Genomic DNA, 24,871 nt, shown 5'->3' with positions numbered 1-24,871 from the left:
ATTCAAGAACAACGAGTAATAAGACATTTTAAAACAAATAAATAGCTAGTCTTCAAAAATTATCCTTGTCTTTCCTTAAACACAATACATTTTAAAGTACGAAGCTCATAAGTTACAAAATCCCACATTCTTAACTACACAACATTAATGTTAATAAATAGGCATCCATTCAGTACATTAGTAGTAGTTATCGTCCATATCATCATCTACTTCATCATCAAGATCCTACCAAAAAAGTGAAGTACAAAAAAATAACAAAATTTAAGCGGGTCTAAATATAGGGTATGGGTAGGGTATGGGTTTTAAGGGTCCGCGGGTAGGGTATGGGTAGGGTACGGGTCTGAAAAATTAAGACCCTTACCCTACCCTAAAAAAAACAGCATATGCCCATACCCTACCCTTACCCTATAGGGTCTAAAAAATAAAGACCCATACCCTAATTTTAGGGTAGGGTCCGACAGGGTCCGGGTAGGGTCCTAGACCCGCTGCCATCCCTACGTATGACTATCAATTGTTATTTATAATTACGAAAAAATACAGTCATGTCGAGTCCTGTTCCAATCGTCTCATTATATAGATTTATAATATCAACTTTTTATAATTTTTATCCATTAATAATTAACGATATAAATGATTGAAATATTGCGTTGGCAAACGTGATAAAATTGTGTCAACTTAAAAGAAAAGGAGAAAAATATTACTTTCTCCTTTTCTTAGTAAATGCATCGTTTAGATATTTTAAAATATTCATTTACAGAATTATAGAGTGCTAACTTTGACCACGTTTATTCACTAATATGTACTTCGTAAAAGTGAGATGTTATTGCAAGTTAACTGGAATATTGCAAGTTATCGAATTCAGACCGAATAATGGAAAAGTGAACATGTAAGTGATGAACCACCCTGAAGCATCCAAAGGGAGGGTTTCAACTTTCAGTTCCAATTAGATAATCCAAGGCGTCTTATTATCACATACCAATCTCAAATTGCCCATTTCAAGTTCAAATATACTCAAGGATCCGTCTTCAATAAAAGAGTTCATGCTACATGGAAAAAGTAATTACGGATTTAGGGAAAATGCCCTGAACAAAAGTGACGCCTTATGCCTAAGATTAAATAGGGTAAACTGGATCAGGTGATTAAATAAGGTAAACTACAGAACTTCATAAACCATCAACCTGTATCCAAGAAACCATCAACCCGATCCACACCAGGGATGAATTCTGGATTTCAATCAAACTTAAAAATAAACATATTGCTAAGTATCAATATTGATATTAAGTCACATTAAGCTTTCAGATTTCAATCAAATAATTTAAAAAGAAAAAAAAAAAGATATTGCTATGTTTGTCAATTTCATTTTACAAAATCCAGATTAAGTCACAACACTAAATTAATGACTTTCCTAAGAATTACTTTGTACGACAAACAAAACACTAAACTAAAAGTTGCTACACATCTCCACAGCACTTTGTCAAGACTTGAACTGCTACCATCCTTCGTTAAGGAAGCATCAACTAATGTAGGAGTACGCACACAAATTTATGTACCTCCACGAAAAAGTATTTAAATCTGCAAAGACTCGGTCCATTCCTACAATCTTATGTACATATAAATGTCTGCTCGACTGATATACTAGCCTGCCAACAGAAGAAAAACAAGAAGTTGGTATAATGCAAAACACTTTTCAACAATTAAACAACTTGCTATAGTGCAAGGGATCACATGTCAGTTAGCATCTAGATCACATGTCACCTAAGGAAAGATTAACATTGTCAAGAACTACTTTGGCTGTAAATAACTAAATACTATACCAATTATGGAGTAATTTGTTTGCATATAATTGATGAAGCAAAAACCAATACTACCATCCATAACGAGGTTGAACTAATTGCGGGAATAAAGATGTGAAAACATTGCAAACACATAATTCAACAGATAATATGCAAAGACCGTTGCACTTTAGTTCATAACCAAGGAACATCTTACCAATAAAATTATATTACTCACTTCCAAATTCTTCATAATTACTATAGTTCTCTGTCATTGCCACCTTATTTTCTTCTGTTAATCCACAACACATATCAGGAACCCACAAAAGTGGCAACAAAAATAAAAAACTAGGTTAGGTCCAGAGCACGGATTAAAAAGAATTTGTATAATGAAATAAAATAAAATCAAGTTTTGTCATGTAATATTAGAAAAATAGAGGACAAGGTATAAAAATGGTTTGGAATGATGTTTCCTCGTCATTTTTTATAAATAGTTACGGTTATCGCTCGAAAAAAAATGTTGGATTATACATGTTTGTCTAATACTACTTTTTATTAATAAGGTTGGTTGGGCATGGATACAGTTGGGTACGAAACCAATATCGGTATTGGATATCGATCCGTAAACGGCAACACTAAAAATAATATCCATAATAAATCCAATGAATACCCAAATTTCAAATACCGAATATGATATCAAAATTGAAAAGTATAAAGCTAATAAGGTTGGTTGGGCATGGATACAGTTGGGTACGGAACCAATATCGGTATTGGATATCGATCCGTAAACGGCAACACTAAAAATAATATCCATAAACTTAATAAATCCAATGAATACCAAATTTCAAATACCGAATATGATATCAAAATTGAAAAGTATAAAGCTAAATTCATTTAATATCCAATACTAATTACCAATGCAACCCTAAGTTCCCGACTATATTCAACACTAATTATCAACCTTGTCAAGTACGATATAGGTTCGGGTACCTTACATCCAGATTTTTGAATCAGATATCCCATCCGATAACCATATAGGTCCCGGTACCTTATTATCTAATAATTTTGCTCAGCCATAATTTTTAATATTCCTGGTGTGTCTCTTAGTATATATGTTATTGACTTTATATATATATTGTAAATAATACGGAGAAATATTTTCATTCTTGTCATTAGTATTGTAAAAAATATTAGAAAACTAGTAACATACATTTTGAGATTATTTCCATGCTTATCATATATTCTTCAAATAAATATTAACATATTATTTAAGATTCGTGCCATAATATTTTTCTATCATATATGGCCGATAATGTAGAAGGAAAGGACACAATTTTTTTAAGATAATATGGAGTTTTCTAAGTTTCTTTTATAAATTATTTTTAAAAAACTAAAAACACTAAAAATCAAGGACAAATTGACGTTCCGGGTGTGTCTTTTTGTATATAGTTGATCTCACCTGCAAAGAGTATCTCACTTGGTGTGTCTTTTTTAGTTTTCTAAAAACTAAGAAAACTAAAAATCAAGGACATATGACATGTGCCATACATGGTGTGTCTTTTTGTACATAGTTATTGATTAGCAAAGAGTATCTCACCTGCAATGTCACCCCTGTCTTGGGAGTCAAGGAAGTTCTCTGTCTCAGACGTCATAAAGGACGAATTCGTATAGTTCTCTAATGTATCTGTCCAAGCCAACAAAACCAAAATTCAGAAGAGAAGTATGAAATCACACATCGGACTTTTTAACTTCGTCCTTGTTGTACAATAAAGACAAAAGGGCAAATGGCCGACTTATTCAAGCACACATGGCAAATATTTGTGTTATTCACATAGTATTAAAAAAGTCAAATGCATCTTGAAGTAATCTAAATGGGAATAAATAAAGAGTTATGAAGAGAAGTAAAACCGTACTAGGATAAGCCACTAACTCGGGAAGACTAAAGTATTTATTAATGCCCAACTGTCCAAAAGAACCATTCACGCCCAATAGTGTCCCATTCATCGGTTGTGAGCTTGCCTCCATACCACCAAAATTTGTAATTGATGCCTCTTCCATGGAACGATGTGCTTCACCAAGATGAGGATCGGCATTAAAGAAAACTGAAGAATCAGAAGGGTAACCACTTTCTGACTTAACCATCCCTCCATTCAGACCTTGCACTAATCTCAAGGAATTAGTGTTCTGAACATGAAGTGTGTTAGGATGACAATCAATTGTTCTTGATGGAGTAGACAAGTCAAAAGGTGTTTGCAAGGGTGAGACACCATTAGTGTACGAATTGTGTAAATTTGGACCAACAGAAGGTTGTAAGCTCTCTTGTCTCATAGATGGTCCAGTCTGATCAATAGCATAGCAGCCAGCATTTTGTTGGTCTGTTCAGAGTGCAAAAACATAGTTCATGTGATACTCGGCAGTGCTATAATTATTACAGTGGCATAAGAAACAGAAAATGTAAACTTACATAAGCTAGTTTGGTTGATAGAGATAACACCCTCCTTTTGCAATTAAAATAGACCATAACAGAAACAGAAGCATCTTTTGTATTATCAATTTAAGCATCAAATTAACAATTAAGAATGTTAAGTTGTTAACCATTAATGACAGAACAAGTAAATAACAATAAGGTTCTGTTTTGTTCACCTTAAACTTATTCCTTATTTTTGTTTGAATCAGATCAGACTAGATCAAAAAGACTCAGACCAGATCTTATTTCATAAAAGTTTTAATAAAAACGTATTACCTCCGTTTCTTTCTGTTCTTTACGTTTCTATGTAATTCCATTTTTGGCAATGGTTTTGTACACTTTTACCCTTACCCCGCACAAAAAGGCATATCCTGATAGGAAAAAAATATAAAAATCACAACAATCACCTTATTTCAGGTGAAGAGAATATATCCTAAGCAAATACATAAGTTATGCTTTCAATAAGGAAGCACATGACTTGGTCAAAAGACTCAAAACCACTTATCCCATTGAGAGATTCCCAAATTATGATGTTCCAATTTATGATTGCTACCCTCAGAATATCTTAACAAGTTAAAGCATCTTTTCTGATATTTTTTGGAAGGGGATTGGGGGTGGGGGGGTGGGGGGGTGGGGGGGGGGGGGGATCCTAGGAACAAGGTCCATGATGCAGATACCGTAGAGTTCAAAAACTACACATGAAATGGCAATACAAAACCCACTCTGAAACTATCATCGCAATGTAATCTAAAAATTGTCGAAGGTCGTTCTTTATTATTTAAGAGTGAGTTTATCCCTAGTCTTGAAGGGAGTCTCGAGGTGAGTCTCAAGCCTAAGTCTTGGGATAATATGGTAAAAGACTACACCAAGTCTTGAAGTGAGTTTGAAAATCCAAGACTCACTCAAGACTCACTTAAGACTCCACTTTTCTTTTTCCTCCAATAAAATCATGCCACATCATCAAACTTAATTTATCTTATTTCACCCAACTAAATTATTGATGGTTTACGTATTATTTTGGTTTCATTTGCCTTTAAATTTATGTTCTAGATCTTTTGAATTTAATATGTTGTATTATTGTTTCTAATTAACATTTTATGTTATATTTTTCATTTTTTTTCTCGAATTATAAATTACTTTGTTTGTATATAAGAAAACATAATTTCAATATTATTTAGAAAACGTACCAAAAAAAGAATATATACATAAACTATTATTTTAAGAGTTAGATGAGTCTGAAGTGAGTTTGGGTGTAAAAATAGGGTGAGTTTTGTGTGAGCTTGTGTGAGTCTGGATAATGAAAAAGTTAGTGGAAAGCTGATGTGGCGAGTCTGAAGATTGAAAGTAAGTCTGTGGATAAACTCACCTTAATAAGACTAGTAAATTTGTAAGTTTCAACAACTGACCAGCTACGCAACTCAATTGCTTTCGTTAACAACATTTTACCCTCCTCTAACATATTTCCATTGAGAATATCTCAAGATTCTATGTTCTTGCTAGTAATTGATAAGCAGTGAGTAATTATAGTTCTGAAGTCACCAAAGAGCAAAAAGAGAAATGTACTCTTACTAAAAACTAGTTCCTAGAATCAGTCTTACATTGTGCTACAGTAGTTCCATTAGAAACTGGCATGGTAGTAACTCCTGTAGATTGGATATTCCCCATCAGCGATGCCTGCGCCTTCAACAGTTCATTGAATTTCTTTATCTGCTCTGTCAATGCCAAACGAATATGATAAACCTCGAAAAATTCCTGATTCTCTTCTTCAAGCCGCTGCCATACTACAGAAAAACAAAAATATGAGTTAACATCACGGGAAACAGCTGAAATGTTACTTATTCGGGGGTGCTTGTTTGGTGGGAATAGGGAGTCTAGACTGGCAATGCGAAATTAGAGTGAATTAAATTGTATTTCAGAAACCCAGGGGGCATGTATTGGCGCTTAGGAATTTGCTACAATTGTATATATATTTTTTTTACATAGGCTAAATGAACAATATTACGAACTAAGTAAGATCCAACTAAAACTACAACTATAACTACTACATTGAGCTTTTAAAGCTCTTACAAACCAGCTAAATAGAAAGCTAAATAAACAACTTGAAATCTTCAACATTTGGGAACCTCGGTTGGTTGTAGCACCCATCACGTACCATCGAACAAGCCTGCAAAAACACATTTTACCTTTTGCTCCTATGGCTACCTAAGCATTGGGATGATACTGGAAGAATACCCAAAATGATCCGGTGACAAAGTTAACTTCAAAGCTAATCACTAAAAGCCTACAGAAATGGAGTAATAAAGAGTATAGCAAGACAGAAACCGAAGAGTCTGATTGTTCACCTTGAGTCACATTTCCTTGTGACTCTACACCCCGTACCTCGGGTGCTATTCTTTGTCCCCCCTTGAAAGAAGAGACAGAATATGGAGTGCTATGAATCCCCAAACTTTCCAGTTGGAAAGCCTCCTTCGGATGAAACTTTTGCAAAGTAACGAAACCAAGAATCATTGCTAAGCTAAAACGAGAATTAACAACTAATTCTCCACAAACCTTCACAACAACAATCAAAGACTCGAACCCCGACTATTCTGTCCACCACACACCCAAACTAATACCTTACTGTCCCTTGCGCACTTCTCAAACATCACACGAAGTTTCAACTGCCCCTGCGTAGCTAACCCTGTCATCCACACTACAATTGACCAAAAACATCCAAAACAACAAAGTAATCTGTCATCACCCCAAGCGTGAAAAACACCAAAACAAACAAGACACCAAACTAAGGCACTACCAACCAAAAACTTAACCATGGAAGTCGCACCAAAAAACCAAGAGACGACCAACTGACCAAACTACAAGCACTAAACATAATTAACCTTTTATCGTAATTCTGCTAAACCCGTACCAAAACAGAAAACCTAATTATTTACCTTTATCGTCAAGATCAGCGTGATCCGACAGGACTGACACTACAAGACAACGGCAAAAAAGTTAGCTCCGATACTAAGAACGCCCAAATAGAAACGAAGAAACGGAGCAGGTACTACCCTGATTTCAGCACCGAAAACCCCAAACAGAAACTCCCACCGTATCTTTACCTTTACCATCAAATCCTAGACCTTTGCGGCAACCCTTTGACGGCGGCGAAAGTGGGCTTGAGTGAAATTAGTGCCAAAACCCCTTAATTCCAGATCGAAGACAAAGAAACAAGAATCCTCCAAAATTGGATATGTTTTGTTTTTCGGTGAAGAAGTGGATTCTAGAAATAGAAGATTTACAATCGCAAAATATCTTTGTGGGTTATTTTTTAACTTTTCCCATTTTTGCTAAAATTCTTCTCAACCAGATTGTCTAATGTGCGGCTGCACATACTGCAACATATTCAGCTTCCGCAATAAAGTGACCCACATTATCTTGATTTTGGCGAAGCCAATACGCCATTTCCAAGTGAAAATATGTATCTGGGAGGTGTCGTCACGACGCTAAACACGTGTCTAGGAGTTATCGACACCGGCATCGTTAAAGGGTCCGAAATACAATGTCGAAATTGGGAGGAGAAAAAAAAAGGAGTAAATAAATTCAAAATTGTCATTCAAGATGAAGATATACATCGTAGGTGGCAAAATTCATCTTAGAGTGTTGTTAGTTGGGCATGTTCATATACTACACATTTGACAGTATGCATGTTCATAATAGGGGAGGTGAGTGAACGGACCATATTTGGTTCGCTTTGCCCGCCACATAACGAGAGGAGTGATTCACATGGTAAGATCCGATCTTTGATTTTATGGGTATGCCTTTTGAGCCTTGTGTGAACTTTGTTCAGGTTGATGTATGATCGTAAGGACTAGATAATTCGATCATGATATTTGCTTGCCTTAATTTGATCTTTGATTGATCGTTTATCTTTTCTATTGGATTTGAGGTGAGTTGATTGTCCATATCTCATTGATGCTCTTTGCTTAAGGACAAGCAAAGGTTTAGCGGGGGGGGGTTGATATATTCATATTTTATATTACCCCCGTCCCCTAGTACTTTTTGATCTCAAATGAGCTACTTTAGTACTAATATGTGTTATGTAGTTTTCAGGTTGATTGAGGAAAAATTAGCCTTTTAAGGCTCGTTTCACGCTTTTTGGGCCACTACACGATCACGAGTTAGTTCGGGATGATCATAGTCAACTCTAAGGAGCCTATGATGCTTATGTTCAAGCCCTAAGAGTTAGACTCGGTGTTGGAAGAGAGAAAGACGTCCAAGGGCTTATATTGGCTAATTAAAGCAAAAGCAATCTCTTCTACACCCACCCGATCGGCCGCCGTTCGCCCGGTCACCATCCGTCAGTTGGATGCTTCTAGTATTCATGGGCGAAAATCGCCCATCAAGCAAAAAAATAGGCATTTCTACACACACCCGATCGGGCGGCTACTGTTACGCTGATTTTGGGCTATGCGTACTTTGACGAGCAAGATGCCCCATCTGGCGACGATAATCTGCCCACAGTTCTTAATTTAATGATTCCTTTTTTTCCCTTAATTTTTAGGAAGACTATAAATACTAAGGCTTAAGGACTTAGAAAACATCTTTTTTTTTCCGGCACTTTTATTTTACTTAGTTTTATTTACTCTCTCAACTTTAGTTAATTACTTTGCAATTTCAATTCAAGCTTCGATTTTCCAAGTTCATCCTTCGTTCTTCCATTCGGTATTGATTTATTTTCTATTTCAATATTCAATTTCATTTATGTATTCATTAAACACGTTTGTTTTGTTTAATTTAAATATGAGTGAGTAGTTTATTTTCTAGGGTTTAGGGGATCCATGAATGTATGATTGACATTGGATTGGGATTGATATTTGATTATTGATCGTGATTTCTATATTCTGTTTTAATTGTTCATCAAATTTGTTCTGCCAGACTAATTTGATTGAGTTTGATTAACATTATGCGCCGAGAGGTATAATTTGATGTTGTGATCTATGGCTATTAGATAGGGTTATTTCTAGTAAATTGCGAGAGCCTGCTAGTTGTATTTCCTAAGGAATTCATATGATTTGAGAGATGCATGTTTTCCTAGTCATGGTTGTTAATTGATTGTTATTGTCCGTCGTCCAATCTTATTCTGCATTTGTGGTGAACCGTGTTATTATCGTTATTTAATTACCGTCGTACTTTTAATTACCAAATCAACCAACTTTATTGTTACCCGTAGTCTACTCTAGACCTGTTAATTAGTAGTAAATTATTTCCCTGTGGATTCGATACTTCCCTTGCTATTCAATGAGTGAATTTAGGTTTATTTATGATAAGGTGATACGACTTTAGCCTCTAGTGGGTTGGTGGACCGGTGAGTTTTGAAACTTTACACTTTTTTCTTTTCTTTTTTTTAAAAAATAAATAAATTAAGCCATTAAGGTGTGGGAAATGGGGCAAACCCACGTGTCTGGTATCTTTCCATTCAATCTTTTATTTTACTCCCTCTGTCCCAGATTAGTTGTTACACTTTCCTTTTTCGTCCGTCCCAGATTAGTTGTTCATTCATTCATTATCATTACCCCATTGCCTCAAAGAGGCTCCCGCAAGAAGCGGGGTAAGTGGGGTCGGATGTACGCAACCTTACCCCTGCAATTGCAGAGAGGTTGTTTCCAATTGACCCAAAAGCGATACCAGGACAACTACGGAACGACCATCTCCTACTTCATGGAAAGGAAGCAAAGAGGTTTTAAGAGCCATTTTGATTTAGTCCATTACATCCCACAACCAAAAGAACAAATGAATCTTTGGCTCCATCCGAAGTTGTCCCAGATTAGTTGTTCCACTTCTAAAATAGGAATGACCCCACAATTATTTTAGTCTCTCTCTTCCCACTAAATTGTTTTTTGTCCCCACACCCTCTCTCATTCAATTAAAAAAATACCCCACTAACTCCTATCACATCTACTTTTTCAATAAAATAACAATTGATAACCAAACAACCACTTATCACCTAAAACTTTGTGCAAAGGTAAGTGTAACAACTAATCTGGGACAGAGGGAGTAGTTTTTTTTCCTTCTGTTTTTCATTTATTAGCTTACTGTTATGTTACTAGGACTTGGATACGGGTGGTGGATACGGGTATGGATCCTAGTGTCGGACTCAAAAAAATTGAAATGTGAAGTGACGGGACCAGTGTTACCCGGAACGGTTCCACGTCCCGGGTTCGCTCGTCCCGGGTTCGCTGCGAAACTCGTAACGGTTCGTTGAAGGCGCCGTACCCGTTATATAGTAGGCTATATTTAGTTTTTGGTGTTCTCTATATAGATTGAAATTTGAAGCTTCATATTTGTTAATGGTGGTGGACTGGTGGCGTTGAAGAAGACGATGAGGCTTGAAGAAGACGATGCAGATGTTCTGTACTTTTGTTCTTTATATATTATTCTTTTATTCTTTTACTTTTTTGGCAAAAGATTCTTTATATGTATGAGTTACAGCTGTAATACACAGATAATCATGTTGTGGGCCTGTGGCCCCTTCATCTTTATTTTTTCTTTATATATTAGAGTGTGACTTTAGAAGACCCTTCCACTTTTAACATTTTTTTAGTATTTTTATGCTTCTTTTATTTATTATTATCGGTTGGTGCTGTAAAAATGGGCACGTGAGTCATGTAATTTTGTATTATAACATTTAAATTTAAATAAAAAAAAAGTAACACAACGTTCCGGGAACTTTGAATGAAGAGTTCCGCGTTCCCGTACCACGTTCCGAGACGTCCTCGTTCCATGTAATATTGGACGGGACCCTTTCCTAAATTTAGAGATGGGTACGGGGATATGGAGAATATAAAAAATCCTATATAAATAAAAGTAAAAGTAAAAGAAATTAAAAACAAAATGCCTTTGCCTTACGTTGATATTGCCTCACCAAGTCCTCCAATCTTCCTAAAGGGGATTAAAAAAATAAAGACAAAAATAAAAAAAAGTTTTTATCTAAAAAGAGAATCTTTGTTGTACGAAGCAATAGGGAAAAATAAAGTTCTTTCACCTTCTTCACTTTCCCCTTCCTGGGAGTCTGCTACAAGACCAGAGACCACAACCGTTTCTCACATTGCCACCAACAAGTAACATGTGGGATTGCCGACGAAAAATTACACCACCATGTCCGGGAATCGGGACTACGTTTCTAACAAAAGCACCAATGTTTCAACAAGAAATTAGGTAATCTTCGACCCCAATTAATAAATCTAGGGTTTGAAAATCGAAAAATAAATAAATTTAATTGCCCATTGTGTTCGGAATTACGCTTCCAAGTAACAAAAGGCCAAATATTTCAACAAGAAAGTACGTAAGCTTCAACCCAAATTAATTAACAGATGCAGGGTTCGAAATTTGCCAAAATAAAAAAGTTAGACTTGCTTCTAAGACCTTTTAGTCTGTCGTGTCCTATTAACCTTACAAGGATCCGGTACACCCGACGTACGAGGGAAAAATGGCCGTGTCGAAGTAACATAGGCTTATTGTTTTGGTATCTTTAATAAATTTTACGTTTGGATATTTTGAGTAACTTTAATTAATACTTTAATCTTCAATTTTTTTAAATTTAACAACTATTTTTGTTTTTTTATAAAAAGTGTCGTATTTTTATTTGACACTTTGCATGGGAGTCATGTCTAAGAAACAAGTCAAGACACTCCTTTGACCGTGTCGGAGTATCTGCAAATATTTGGATGGAGTGCAAATATTTGGATTGGAGTGTCAGATAATCCGAGACCTTGTCAGACACGGGACCGACTTCAAATTATGCTTCTACATTGTTTAAGATCAACATCTTCTGAATCATCTTCTTTGCTAAACTTTACATTTAGAGCTGAAGGAGTGGATGCTGGTTTGCAATTTTCCTTCTTAAACTTTCATAAGATGTTTTGTGCATATTTGTTTCGGTTGATGAAGATCCCTTCTTTTATTTGCTTAATCTCCAAAACCAGAAGTTGTAAGTCATTTCAAATTGACTCATGGTATCTTGCTTAAACGCTTCTATCATAGATAAATCATTCCCAGTAATGATTAGGCATCCACATAAACAGATAAGATGATAATGTGACCCATCTTTCTTGATGTGATTCATTAGGACTCCTCTTGAAACCTTATTACCGTCAATTCTATTCTACTATACAAAGCTCGTGGAGCTTGCTTGAGCCCACATATAGCTTTCTTAAATCTCAATATTTTATCTTCTTTTCCTTCCACGACAAAACCAAGAGGTTGTTTTATATAAACTCTAATTGAAGAAATCCATTTGAATGGCAGATTTAACATCTTGCTGATAAATTTTCCCTTTTCGTTGTGAACCTAAAGCAAAAATGTTTCATTATAAACAATCCAAACTGTTGTGAATTTCCTTTCGCTAGTAGTCTGGCTTTGTGCTCTTGAATTGAACCATCTTAGATTGAGTTTTGTTTTGAATATCCATTTTACACCAATGACATCTTTGTTAGGTAATGTTTGGTTTTTCTCAATCATGCGAATTTCTTCTTTTATAGCAACTCTCCATAGTTAAAATTGAGAGGCTTGCTCATAGTTAACTGGTTCATCTATAGCGTGACAAAAAAGACACATTGTTCTAGATCAAGATCTGAAATTCTTTCAGTAGTGTCGTATATGTCTGAAGTTCTTCGAGTCCTTCTAGGAGGTGATTCCGTAGAACTACCATACTCACATATGTGAGTCAGATTCATTTGTATTATTACAAGTCTCCTCCTGCGAATGTTGACCTGTTTGGTCATTCGGAGTTGATATTAGTGGTGTAAGACAATCATATATGAGTCAGATTCATTTGAATTATTACAAGTCTCCTCCTGTTGGAATGTTGGAATGTTGGTGTTGTAATATACCTCCTTTCGATGTCATTTTGCTATCAATTACATGTTGCATTTTCATCAAAGACGACGTCTCTACTAACTTGAACTTTATGGGTAATTGGGTATATGGATTATACACCCTATATCCTTTAGACCGAGAGTAAAATACCTTTTCAGCTTTACCATCAAGTTTATGACATTTTTGCTCAGGTATATGAGTGTTAACATACGCAGCCGAACACCCTTAAATGACTTACTGATGGTTTATGTTCGGTTCATGTCGACCTTCTATTGCTTTTGTTAAGAGTTAATTTTGAAGATACACAGATGTATAGACTACTTCTGCCACAAACTTGCTAGGCATTGGCCTTTCTTTATCCTTGAGCAATGATCTTGCCATCTCCATTACAGTACACCATTTTGTTGCGGTGTATAGAAACCATTTTTTTTCTTTATGTATACCTTCCTCATCACAAAATTTATTGAACTCTAATGAGATATATTCATTGTCGCGTCTAAGACTCATTATTTGTGAAGAACTTTCTTTCTCTAACATAGTTAATGAATTTATTAAATATTTTAAAAACATCAGAACGATCTTTCATGAAGTATACCCGTGTCATCATTATCATTCATTATCATTACCCCATTGCCTCAAAGAGGCTCCCGCAAGAAGCGGGGTAAGGGGGGGTCAGGTGTACGCAACCTTACCCCTGCAATGGTAGAGAGGTTGTTTCCAATTGACCCAAAAGCGATAACGGGACGACAACGGGACGACCATCTTCTATTTCATGGAAAGGAAGCGAAGAAGTTTTAAGAGCCATTTTGATTTAGTCCATTACATCCCACCGCCAAAAGAACAAATGAATCTTTGGCTCCATCGCAAGAAGTATACCCATGTCATCTTAGAAAAATCATCATTGAACAAGATGAAATATTCGCTATCATCAACAAAAGAGTTCTCAATGGGCCACATACATTTGTATGTACGAGCTAAAATTTCTCTGTCGCTCTTCGTGCAAGTCCCTTTGGAAATGGTTGCCTTGTCATTTTTCCTAATTGACAACCATTGCAGACAACCGTTATATTTGAGATAATTGGTATACCTTTCATCATATTTTTCTGTGAAATAAGTTTTAGATTTTGGAAATTGCTATGACCAAAATGCTTGTGCCATAGCCATGTTATTTCATTTCCTTGAGCTTATTTAAAGGAAAACATTTTTGTTGCATTTTGAATTAGCAACTTGATTTCTTTGCGAATCCAATATTGCACATGATTCATCCTTAGAAAGGAAGGAATATCTATTCTGAATCATTTGAGGAACACTTAGCAAATTTTGATTTAAACCAGGGACATAACAACATATTTAATCAATTTTGTTCCTAGCTTTGTCCGATTGTACCTTTGCTTTCAGATTTTACCTATTGCTTAGTTACCCATTTTAATAGGGGTTTTAACAAATGTGTTAATGTTGGTGAGAATGTCTAAGTCGCTTGGTCATATGATGTGTGCATCCACTATATTAAGTCCATCATCTCTTTTATTACTATATCGTTTTTATTAGCATAAAAAGGTATCCTCTTCATCATTTGTCTTGTTGCTTTTCAAACTTGCATTCGCTTATTGCAAGAACAAATTTCTTGCAATAATTGCATTCAAGTTTTCCCTTGTGCCAACAATTTTTTTTTCATGACTTGTATTTTTGCAAATTTTGCGAGGAAATTTACCTTTTCAATCTTTCTCCTTATTGTTGTATCAATTATTCTGCTTGAAATCCTCTTGTATTGTGAGATTTTGAAGACGAGGGTCTATGTCTTGATTGAAAAGCTCCTTTTGGACCGTGTTGAGATGTTTCATTATCCCTAAAAGTCCACGAGAGATAATGTTGTGAGATCTTTTGCCTCTTCAATTATTTGAACACCGTATAACATCTTTTGCACCACTCGTTGATCAATAATGCTTTCACACGTGGTTGTTAATTGATTAACTAGCTCATTACTCTTGAAGAGTAATCTTTTATACTTTCATATGTTCCCATTTTTAAATGATCAAACTCAGGCTGAAGCGATTGTGTTTTCATTTTCTCGTTTCCTTTGAAATTCATTTTTCAAGGCATCTCATGCTTGTTTAGTTGATATAGCCTTCATTATTCAAGGAAATAACAAGTATGTGGTAGCTTGATGAACTTTCGCTAGCATTCACTATTCAAGGAAATAACGAGTCTGTGGTAGCTAGATGACCTTTCGCTAATGATTCTACATCTTTTTTTTGCCAATCAATTGCTCCTACAACTAGTTCTCCTCAGTTGTGTTGCCGATACGGCAATTTCACAACTTCTTCCCATGCTCTAGAGGCACGTAAAACAACCTTCATTTGAATATTCGTAATAGTCGCCATTGAATAATAGAACAACCTGTTGTTAGTTTGTGCTTGAAAATGTCATTTCCCTATTTTTTGAGAAAAAGTATTTCTATATTATGGATGAATTACATTAACGTTGCGGAAATCGTGCTAGAGCCTTCTTGATCGTTATAGCTCTTAATACCGCTGTTAGGATATTGTGCTAAATGTGCATAAATAATATATAATAAATGAATGTAACTTTTTAAATAATTATAACATGATACATTTCTTAAATTTTACGATAACTATTTTAATTACATAAACAACGTAAATAGTTTACTTAAATTTAGATGATTTTAAAACTAAATCAATAGTAATTTAGTAATATCTAAAAATAACTTGTTAATTTAGAGAGTGAAGGAGGCTCTTTTACTCTTTTAAGAGTAAAACCACTATACCACCCATTGTTTTACATCCACGAGTAATGCAGATGGTTTCCGAATGTTGTGCAGGTGTGCCCTTAATATTTAATATTGCCTCCGTTCCTTAAATTTACAAATGAAGTATGTTTATTTATTTACAAGGACCAACGGATTTATCTACCTCAACTTAATTTTTTCTTAAATCAACGTATATTTTTAATTAAATTAGACGTACTACCTCCGTTCCTTAAAGTTATTTACGCTTACTATTTGCACGGACTCCAATGCAATATTAACCACTAATATATCCAATTCCGTATGTGAAAAAATAATAAAAAGTTGATATTCTGAAAATACATAATACATACCGAAACCAATCTAACAAGATCTTACATAATGACGGTTTGATGTATATAGTAGTGGGAATTTACAGTCAAAGTTTTTATACTTTAGACAGGCGTAAAGAACTTTCTAGAACGGAGGGAGTACTTCGTATTGCTACCTCCGTTTCTGAATGATCTTTACATTTATTATTTGCACGATAATTAAAGAACTTTGGTGAATATGTGAGGGTGCGGATAACAAGTAGGGAAATTAGTGGTTATAAATTGTCCCGCAATGCAAATGGGTAAAAACTAATACTTCCTCCGTTCTTTTTTAAATGACACAATTATTTAGACACGTTTGCCAATGCAGGATTTCAAACATTAATATCTCTAATTGTGGATCGGAAAAATTATAAAAAGTTGATATTTAAATAATATTTACTGATACGAATCTAATAAGACCCCACACGATTATGTTTTTTCTTATGTATATACCACAAAAGGAAGTCAAAGGTGTTTGTGTGAATAGTGTCTAAAACGTCATTGTGTCATATAAATAAGAACAGAGGAAGTATTAAAGTAGTGTGAGTAAGTTATGGTGGACTCCTTTAATAAAATATTGTAAGTTGTATCTTGTGGTGGGAAAAATAAGGGTATGAATGTAAAATTTATATGCGCAAAATGAAACAAAGGAGAGTGTAGAGCACTTTTAGGAAATGACTAAAACAGAAAGCTTACAATATTAATTATAGAAAGAAATAGATGGGCACTGAAGAACTATACGGATAAAATGCTACTCAATATGGTGATAAAGAAGGATTGAGTTTGAAGTTTCAAACTCACCTACGATACATATATACCCATTCTAAATAATAATTTAATTTGTAGTTTATTGACTAATTTTTAAATAACTAATTTTTAAATAACTAATTTAATGTTGATGTATATGCTCAAAAGTATAAAGGGTTAATATTGAATTAAAAAGTAGTGGGTAAGAAGAATTTTTGGTCGAAAAAGTTGGTTGACATTTTAATGGTATGTCTATGAGTATATCACGTTTGGGGTGGTGGGGCAATGACAATTTTGAAATTTCCAACTCCATAAGCTACAAAACTTTATAATGGTTATATCTATAAAGGATTATATTGTAGTGTTTTATAATGTAATGAATTATGGTTAATATGTTTGCAACAAAGAGTTATTATTAATATGTGTAAAAGATTGCAATATCACTTATACATAAAAAAAATTACAAAAAACATTTTGATATGTAAATTGTACATCACACGTTAGTGATGGGGCGGGTTTGGATTTATTGGTCTTTGGAACACTCGCCCATCCTAAAAAGGTAGTCAAATTCAAATATTTTTATCAATGGGTTAATAATAAAATAAAAAGTTAGCTAAAAGGTAAGTTGGATTTTGACCAAATAAAGGGATATCAAATTGTCAATGGGGCGTGTTTTTTTGGAAGACGTCTGCTTCACCCCCTCCTCCTCGACCACGTGGGCGGGAATAGAGAAAAGTGGTGGGTGATGGAGATAAATTATTCTATGTAATTGCCTCGAGTGATGGGATGATTATAGCGGATTTTAGATATATTGGGTCTTCCCTCAGTTGCTTATTCATCTTTTAATGTATTGTGAATACATCAATATTTTTATCACTACTAACATACATATTATAAGGTACTCCACCCGTCCCAATTTAGTCATTACACTTACCTTTGCACAAAGTTTTAAGTGATAAGTGGTTGTTTGGTTATCAATTGTTATTTTATTGAAAAAGTAGATGTGATAGGAGTTAGTGGGGTATTTTTTTTAATTGAATGATAGAGGGTGTGGGGACAAAAAAAAATTAGTGGGAAGAGAGAGACAATATAATAATTGTGGGGTCATTCCTAATTTAGAAATGTAACGACTAATCTGGAACGGACGAAAAAGAAAAGTGTAACAACTAATCCGGGATGGAGGGAGTATTTTTTTTAATTACTCGATTACTCTAATCACATAACTGAATTGTCGAATGCTCTAGAATGAGTTTTAAAGTGCAAAACTCTCTTACCCAAAAAAAATGTCGACTCTAGGGTTAGGCTTGAGGCATGTGTGGATACACGTGTGGGTGATGGAATGGGGATATATTTTATTAGCTAGGCGGGGAGTGGGATAGGACAAGTTCATATCTATCACGGTGAAGGGGATGAGAAGTTTCGGCGGGTACAGGTGTGGAGGGATCATCCTCCACACTAGCCCCGCCCCGACTCAAAGTCATCTCTAGCCGATAAAGTACATAGTGAGCTTAGGTGTTAAGTGAACGGGAAATGATGTAGATGGCAGGGTGAGTATTAGATGGGTGAGTATTAGATGGGTGAAAGGGGAAAAAAAATTTATTTATGTATCCTCATTTTATTTTATTTTTAAATAAATAAGACCAGAATGATCTATCTAGCTTTATTTTGATGATAATTGCATGTGATTATAAGTTAGATGTCATGAAAATTTGATATTCGATTATAAAATCGTTCTTCTGTGCAATAAAATTAGAATGTTGCTTTCATTAGAAAAGAACTAGATTTTAGCCCGTGCAATGCACGGATTCTATAAATTTTTAAATTAAAATAAAACTCTTATATATACTAAGTATTATAGTTTATATATTAGATTAGATTATTTTTTATTTTGGATTGAATTTCATTTTATATTTATTTTTTAATTATCGGAGTATTTGATTTGGGTGAAATTATATATGCGTAATATTAATAATTATTTAATAAAAATATCTATCTGGCACTTGATTATTTATCTACATGGCACTCGACTTTTTTAATTCAAAAATAATTTCTAAGTCTTATTTTTCATTGGTTGAAACCATTAGATTTCCTACGTGGCGCTCTAATAGTGAATTAATGTTTGATTTTGGATCTAATTTTATTTTAGATTAGTGTTTGATTTTTGATAAATTTTATTTTAGATTTATTTTCTAATTATAAGAGTGTTTGATTTTGGATGGAGTTGTATACATTAGTAATTATTAATTAAATATCTATGTGGCACCTAATTAATTATCTACGTGTCACTCAATTTTTTAATTCAAAAATAAATTAAAAATCTTATTTTTCATTGGCCGATACCATTAGTAATCCTAGGTGGTGCTCTAATATTTCCGCAAATATGCCTCATATATATATATATATATATATATATATATATATATATATATATATATATATATATTAGATTTCAATGTCAGATCTTGATTGTTGTATTTGTTAGCTGTTTTTATCTAATATTATTCCCTTACTTTTGTCAAACAGACTTTCTTCATGAGGTCGGCCTCATTTGAGAACAAGGGTAAAGAGGTTTTAATTCTTGGTTTCTAGTTGATTATCATTACACATAGCTAGAAAATTTACAATAAAGAATCCATGGTAATTTGCTAGTTAAATTCCCAGCCCTAACTAATCAGAAACCAAAACAACTGAAACAAACCCATTTCCTACCACACCAAACAAGGGAGTTTGAACTACTAACTATAGTTCCAATTACTAATTTCTGGTCACCAATGTCCACACCTCTATAGTTCTATTCCTGCTATTTGAACGCCATCGATAAAAAGCACGCAGCCAAAACCACAAGTTACATACCGTCAATAGGCCGACTTCAAGCAGCTTAAAGATAGAAGTATAGGACTAAGATGTACTATAATTGACTAAGCTAAACAACTGAGATTGACAGGCTCAAAAAAGTTATTGTTCCAACCTTTAACAATGGAAAAGAGTCAACACATGGTGGATAGCCGGATAGGTGTATCAACACAGGAAGTTCATAGCATTCCATAAGAAATATTTCGACTCCGAAATACCGGTACTTCAACTTTAAGCCAAACAGAGTGTCAAAATAAAATGGTCGAGATAAATACTAAACCATCCAAGACCTCTAGAGTCTAGATATATATTTTAGTTTTCAGGAAATGCCCTTCTCCATCCATAGCTGCTAAAGTATCGTCTAATAAATCCTATATGAGATGATGTGGAAAATGAAGCAACAATGATGGTAGGATTCCACTAAAGAAACCAAAATAGCTAATACAATTGCCTTTTTTAGACAGCTCCCTTCAACTTATTGAGGTTCTCAAAAAGGACAAGAGTTCCTGAAAGGGACATAATACTTCCAATGAATTGATCTAGCTCAAGAAAATTGAAAAGATTTCTTGCACTAAAATGAGGAAAGACCACTCAACCACTGTGCAATACTGATCTTAATTTGCACTTGAGCGTCCAAAACTCAACAGGCGATACAAAAAGGTAGAAAAGAGACTATATATAACTTCTCCTATGTTCTAAAGTATAATTTAATTACCAGATACTAGCAACAGAGTGCACACTTTACATCTCTGGTATACAAGAGGACGAGAGAGAGAGGGAGAGAGAGAGATAGCAAGCGATTGAGAAATTCACTTAGTCATTATTAAAATTACTATACACAGCACATATGTAATTCACTTTGTCCCTTTTCAGTATTGCTTATAATTTTGGGGGCTCAAAATAATTGTTATATATTTCCAACATTAAAGCTTTTGATAATTTTCCTATAGTATCCTCACTACTATTACGCACTTTATTTATCTTCTTCCTAAAATATAATCTTTTCAACTCCCATTACCTCTCCAATAATAGTCAATTGGACACTTTGGTCGCTTTGTCTATTGGTTTATCCTCATTAATCCGCATGCATAATTATTAACGTCTAATTAAAAAGAGTTAAAATTAGGATTATCGATTACGAAAACTTACAAAGTGCAGTAATACTAGGCATCACATTTGCTTCTCTTAAGAGCACATCAATTGCTTCTTTCTTGCTCATATGTAGTTGAAGGCATCGCTCAATAAGATTTTTTACCTGCCATTGCAAAAATGGGTCAACCCAAGATATAGATATCACTCTTTCATTCAATTAAAATATTGTAGCCAATAACATCTTGAGCCCTCAAGGGGTGTTGAAAAGAGTGAAATTGAGAAATCAATGCTCAATTCCTGAACTACCAGGGCAGGAAGATTAGACCACTCACCACTTCATACCATAATCGTTCCCACAGGAAAAGAAGGGTAGACAGCTGGTGCATACAATAAATCTTAAAGGAGCATAAAATATGCAAACAATGCAAAGCTATTACAATGCCTTCAGATAGATGATGGAGACACTATTTCCCTAAAAACATGGATTGAGTTTCAACTTTTGAATAATATCATGTTTCTAAGAAATACTTCCTGTTTCCAAAATTTTGGGATCCGAAATTTCAAATTTAAGAAACTTAGATCAAGTCACTAATTTTGAACAAGCTGCCAAAACATCCACAGACAAAATATGGCACCCGAAATGTTAAAAAAAAAGGCCTTAAATACTTCACATCCCCGGATAACAGACTAGTAGTAATCAGAGCTGTATGCAATTATGCTCTGCCACCATTTTGGCAGGGGGAAAAAACCTTAAAGTTATGATCCATAAACATACTGCGATTACCTGCACGCTACTACAAGTTTGCAACACCATACCGCCTTTTTCTCTAGCCTGTTCTAACAGGATTTACTTTTTCAAGTCCAAGGGGTGTTATCATTGATTCAGATAACTATCTGCATTGGCGAATACCGTGTGAGAGTTTATTATTTCATTCATGTACATGTGTTTTGATAAAATATACTTTCTCCGTTCCTTAAATATTGCACCATGGTTGACTTTATGATTTCCAACACATACTAAAATATATGTCAATACGAATCTAAGAAGACCCCACATGCCTACAAATTTCTTAGGTATGAATCACAAAAGATGACCAATGTCATTCATTTGCAATGTCATTCATTACCGGAAAAAATCGAACATAATTATGATCTTTCTATGTGAAGCCAAACCCCAAAACTGAATAAGAGATGAAGGGTAAAAACAAGCAGCTCAAAACCATATAAACTCATTTGTTTCCTAAAATATGGTAAGAAACAATTACTGTCCCTTTAGAAACCTTGTCAAATATTTTGCCTACATTTGGAAATAATATCCCTTGAAATCCACCATGCAACCGATATAACAAATAGATCATGAATAAAAAACTCCAGTAAACTGCATCACCGCATACCAATTGTAGGTCATCACTAGAGAGCCGTCCGACGTCCCCACCTGACATAACTAAAAGTCTCAAGAAATCCAGACAGAAGATACTTGCATAACAGTTATATCCCCTGTCTGCGAGACTTAAGGTACACCAAGCTCAAATCTGTGTACCCTGGATATCATAACCAAAAAATGGCAGCACGGAATCAGACATTATTACACAGTTAAAAATGATTTGATAAAACAACAACCACCAGCAGAACTGTTCATAAATTCCAAGACCAATGCCAATAAGAGGCCTACGCAAAAAAGATACATGAGTTGACACAGAAGTTGGAGATGTTCTCAAAATCAATAATAAACTCAGACCATGTTACCACCTTTCTTCTCTTGGGACAAGAAACACACAATCTAACAGCTCGAGAAACAAAAACCAGTAATTAAAATCCAGCAATGACCAAAGCATGGGATTTAACAGGCAGTTTGTTTGTAGTAATAACATTAAACTTACATAAAACAAACCAAATCAACATAAAGATGAAATCATCAATGTCATCTAAAAACACTTGCATCATAAATACTGAAGTCACATTTTCAATACCGAAGTTATTGTTATAAAGCCCTATCATTTTAAGACAACAAAAAACCAATCTGTTTGCATTAAGAATGATCTCAACGAGTCAGCGCAATTTAGCTAATTTTTTCCCTAATTCCTTTGAATTTTGATTCTATTGCATTTTCTTTTTTTTGCTCAGTTTCCCTTTCAAAAAAATATTTTATAAACAATTTCAAGCAAAATTAAGTTCTAGTTTCGACGGAGTTAGAGTGTGGATTGAATAAATATCCGGACGGTGTCGGAAACTTTGTAAACTCTTAATCGTAATTGAGCTTTGACGTCAAAATAATAATAAGTAATAATTACTGCGTACAACTCCGTTAATTTATTTATTTCGCTTACTAGAAACAAAATCGTCTGAATCATCATAATCTTAACACGAAAACGACAGCCCATACAACACATGACCAGATTGACCACCCTGATCACCATACAAATATCATCTCTATCTCCCTAAATCCTTAAACCCTTCAAAATTAAACAAATTATACGGTAGGGTTTTAAATTCACCAAATTGATTATCTTCAATTAAATAAAAAAAAGAACAAACAATATGAGAAATTAAACAAATAATCTGTACATATATATATATAAGAAAATCTAAAAAAAAATCCAGATCAATTATCACAAACAAAAAAGAAAACCCGACAAAAAAACCCAAAGAACAGAAGGCAAAATTATCAACTTACAAAAACAAAAGGAGGAGAGAGAAAGACCTGAGAGAAGTAGCTTTGAGTGGCGAGGGAAAGAGACGAAGGTTGATGAAAGGGAGATTTAGAGAGATAAAGTAGAGAGGGGAATTATGGGAGAAGATGATGATGATGATGATGGAGGAATGATCTTTATGGCTGCGCTAACATGTGGAACGTCTTAATATATTCTGTTTATTTTGTGGACCCCGCATACCCTATTTGTGTAGGACCACAAATAACCCGGACCCTTTGTTGCAAGGGTGAGACCGTGCGACTTGTTCTACGGAGGGAGTGTACTATTCTCCGTATTTGTTTTGGCCTCTTCGGGGTGAGTCAATTTCAACACTCAGTTTGAGTACGGTCCTAATGATGATTGTGAAAGAGGATTTTATTGTTTCCTTGGGATTTTTGTTTTCTTAAAATTTGCTTACGTCAAAATTAATTTTTTGTTTGAAAAATACTGCCTCCAGTTCTTTTTGTCATTTACGTTTTGTGTTATGAACGTGATTTAATGATTAATTGATATGCATTGAGATTTCTGTATTTTTTATTTAAACAAGACAAATTACGTTTATTTATAATATTTTCACTTTTATAAAAAAAAAAAATGACATTGTGAAAATGGGAAGATGTCAATGGAACAGTGTGAGAGATTAAATGTGCCAATAAATTTAATTGGTTAAAATAATCCTTTGGCACAAACTTTGATAGAATATTAAGACATTTATGTGATAATATAAAGGTAATTTGGTGAAACACTACCTTTAAGTTTGGTGGTTTTGTGAATTGCTATCTTTTAAAAAGAAAATTATATTTTACTACCTTATAAGTTTGGCTTGTTTGACTAACACTACCATTTGATGTTTTTCGTTAATGTTTTCCGTTTTTAAACTCCACTACAACGGCTATAGTATATGGCAAATGAACAAAATAACAACTGAAAAGAGATATTTTAAAGAATATAAGAAATACACGACGGAAAACATTAACGAAAAACGTCAAATGGTAGTGTTAGTCAAACAACCCAAACTTATAAGGTAGTTAAATTTAAAAAAGTTTTTGTAAGGTAGCAATTCACAAAACCACCAAACTTAAAGGTAGTGTTTCACGATATTTCCTAATATAAATGCAAAGATCCGCAATGTAAAGAATAAAATGGAACACCCGAAATGGAATACGTAAAGAACAAAAGGCGATAGTTCCGTGACTTCCTACATGTGACAATTTCATTTTTTTTTTGGTAAATAAAGATTATATTAATACCAAAAGAGAAGCTTAAGTACATCGTCGGTA

At 34.3% G+C, this 24,871-nt stretch overlaps 1 protein-coding gene across 7 annotated transcripts; it reads right to left on the bottom strand.

The window, feature by feature from the left end:
* Positions 1-1,253: 1,253 nt before the first annotated feature.
* LOC110793798 (uncharacterized) lies at positions 1,254-23,760 on the bottom strand. 7 transcript variants are annotated; one of them, XM_056827728.1, is made up of 8 exons: positions 23,603-23,760; positions 22,203-22,442; positions 20,959-21,064; positions 5,838-6,020; positions 3,686-4,147; positions 3,370-3,456; positions 1,990-2,064; positions 1,254-1,640 (listed from the first exon to the last, which is right to left on the bottom strand). In XM_056827728.1, the coding sequence occupies exons 2-7, from the start codon at positions 22,341-22,343 to the stop codon at positions 2,003-2,005; spliced, it is 1,041 nt and encodes a 346-aa protein (XP_056683706.1). In that variant the 5' UTR covers positions 22,344-22,442; positions 23,603-23,760; the 3' UTR covers positions 1,254-1,640; positions 1,990-2,002. The 7 variants fall into 7 exon arrangements, with proteins under 7 accessions (XP_056683706.1, XP_056684061.1, XP_021854392.1 ...); XM_056828083.1 differs by having other exon boundaries at positions 2,011-2,064; XM_021998700.2 differs by having other exon boundaries at positions 22,296-22,442.
* Between the last annotated feature and the right edge of the window lie 1,111 nt (positions 23,761-24,871).

This window comes from Spinacia oleracea, chromosome 1 (genome assembly GCF_020520425.1).
Source record: "Spinacia oleracea cultivar Varoflay chromosome 1, BTI_SOV_V1, whole genome shotgun sequence".
NCBI lineage: Eukaryota > Viridiplantae > Streptophyta > Magnoliopsida > Caryophyllales > Amaranthaceae > Spinacia > Spinacia oleracea.
This window is presented reverse-complemented; position numbering and strand designations above follow the sequence as displayed.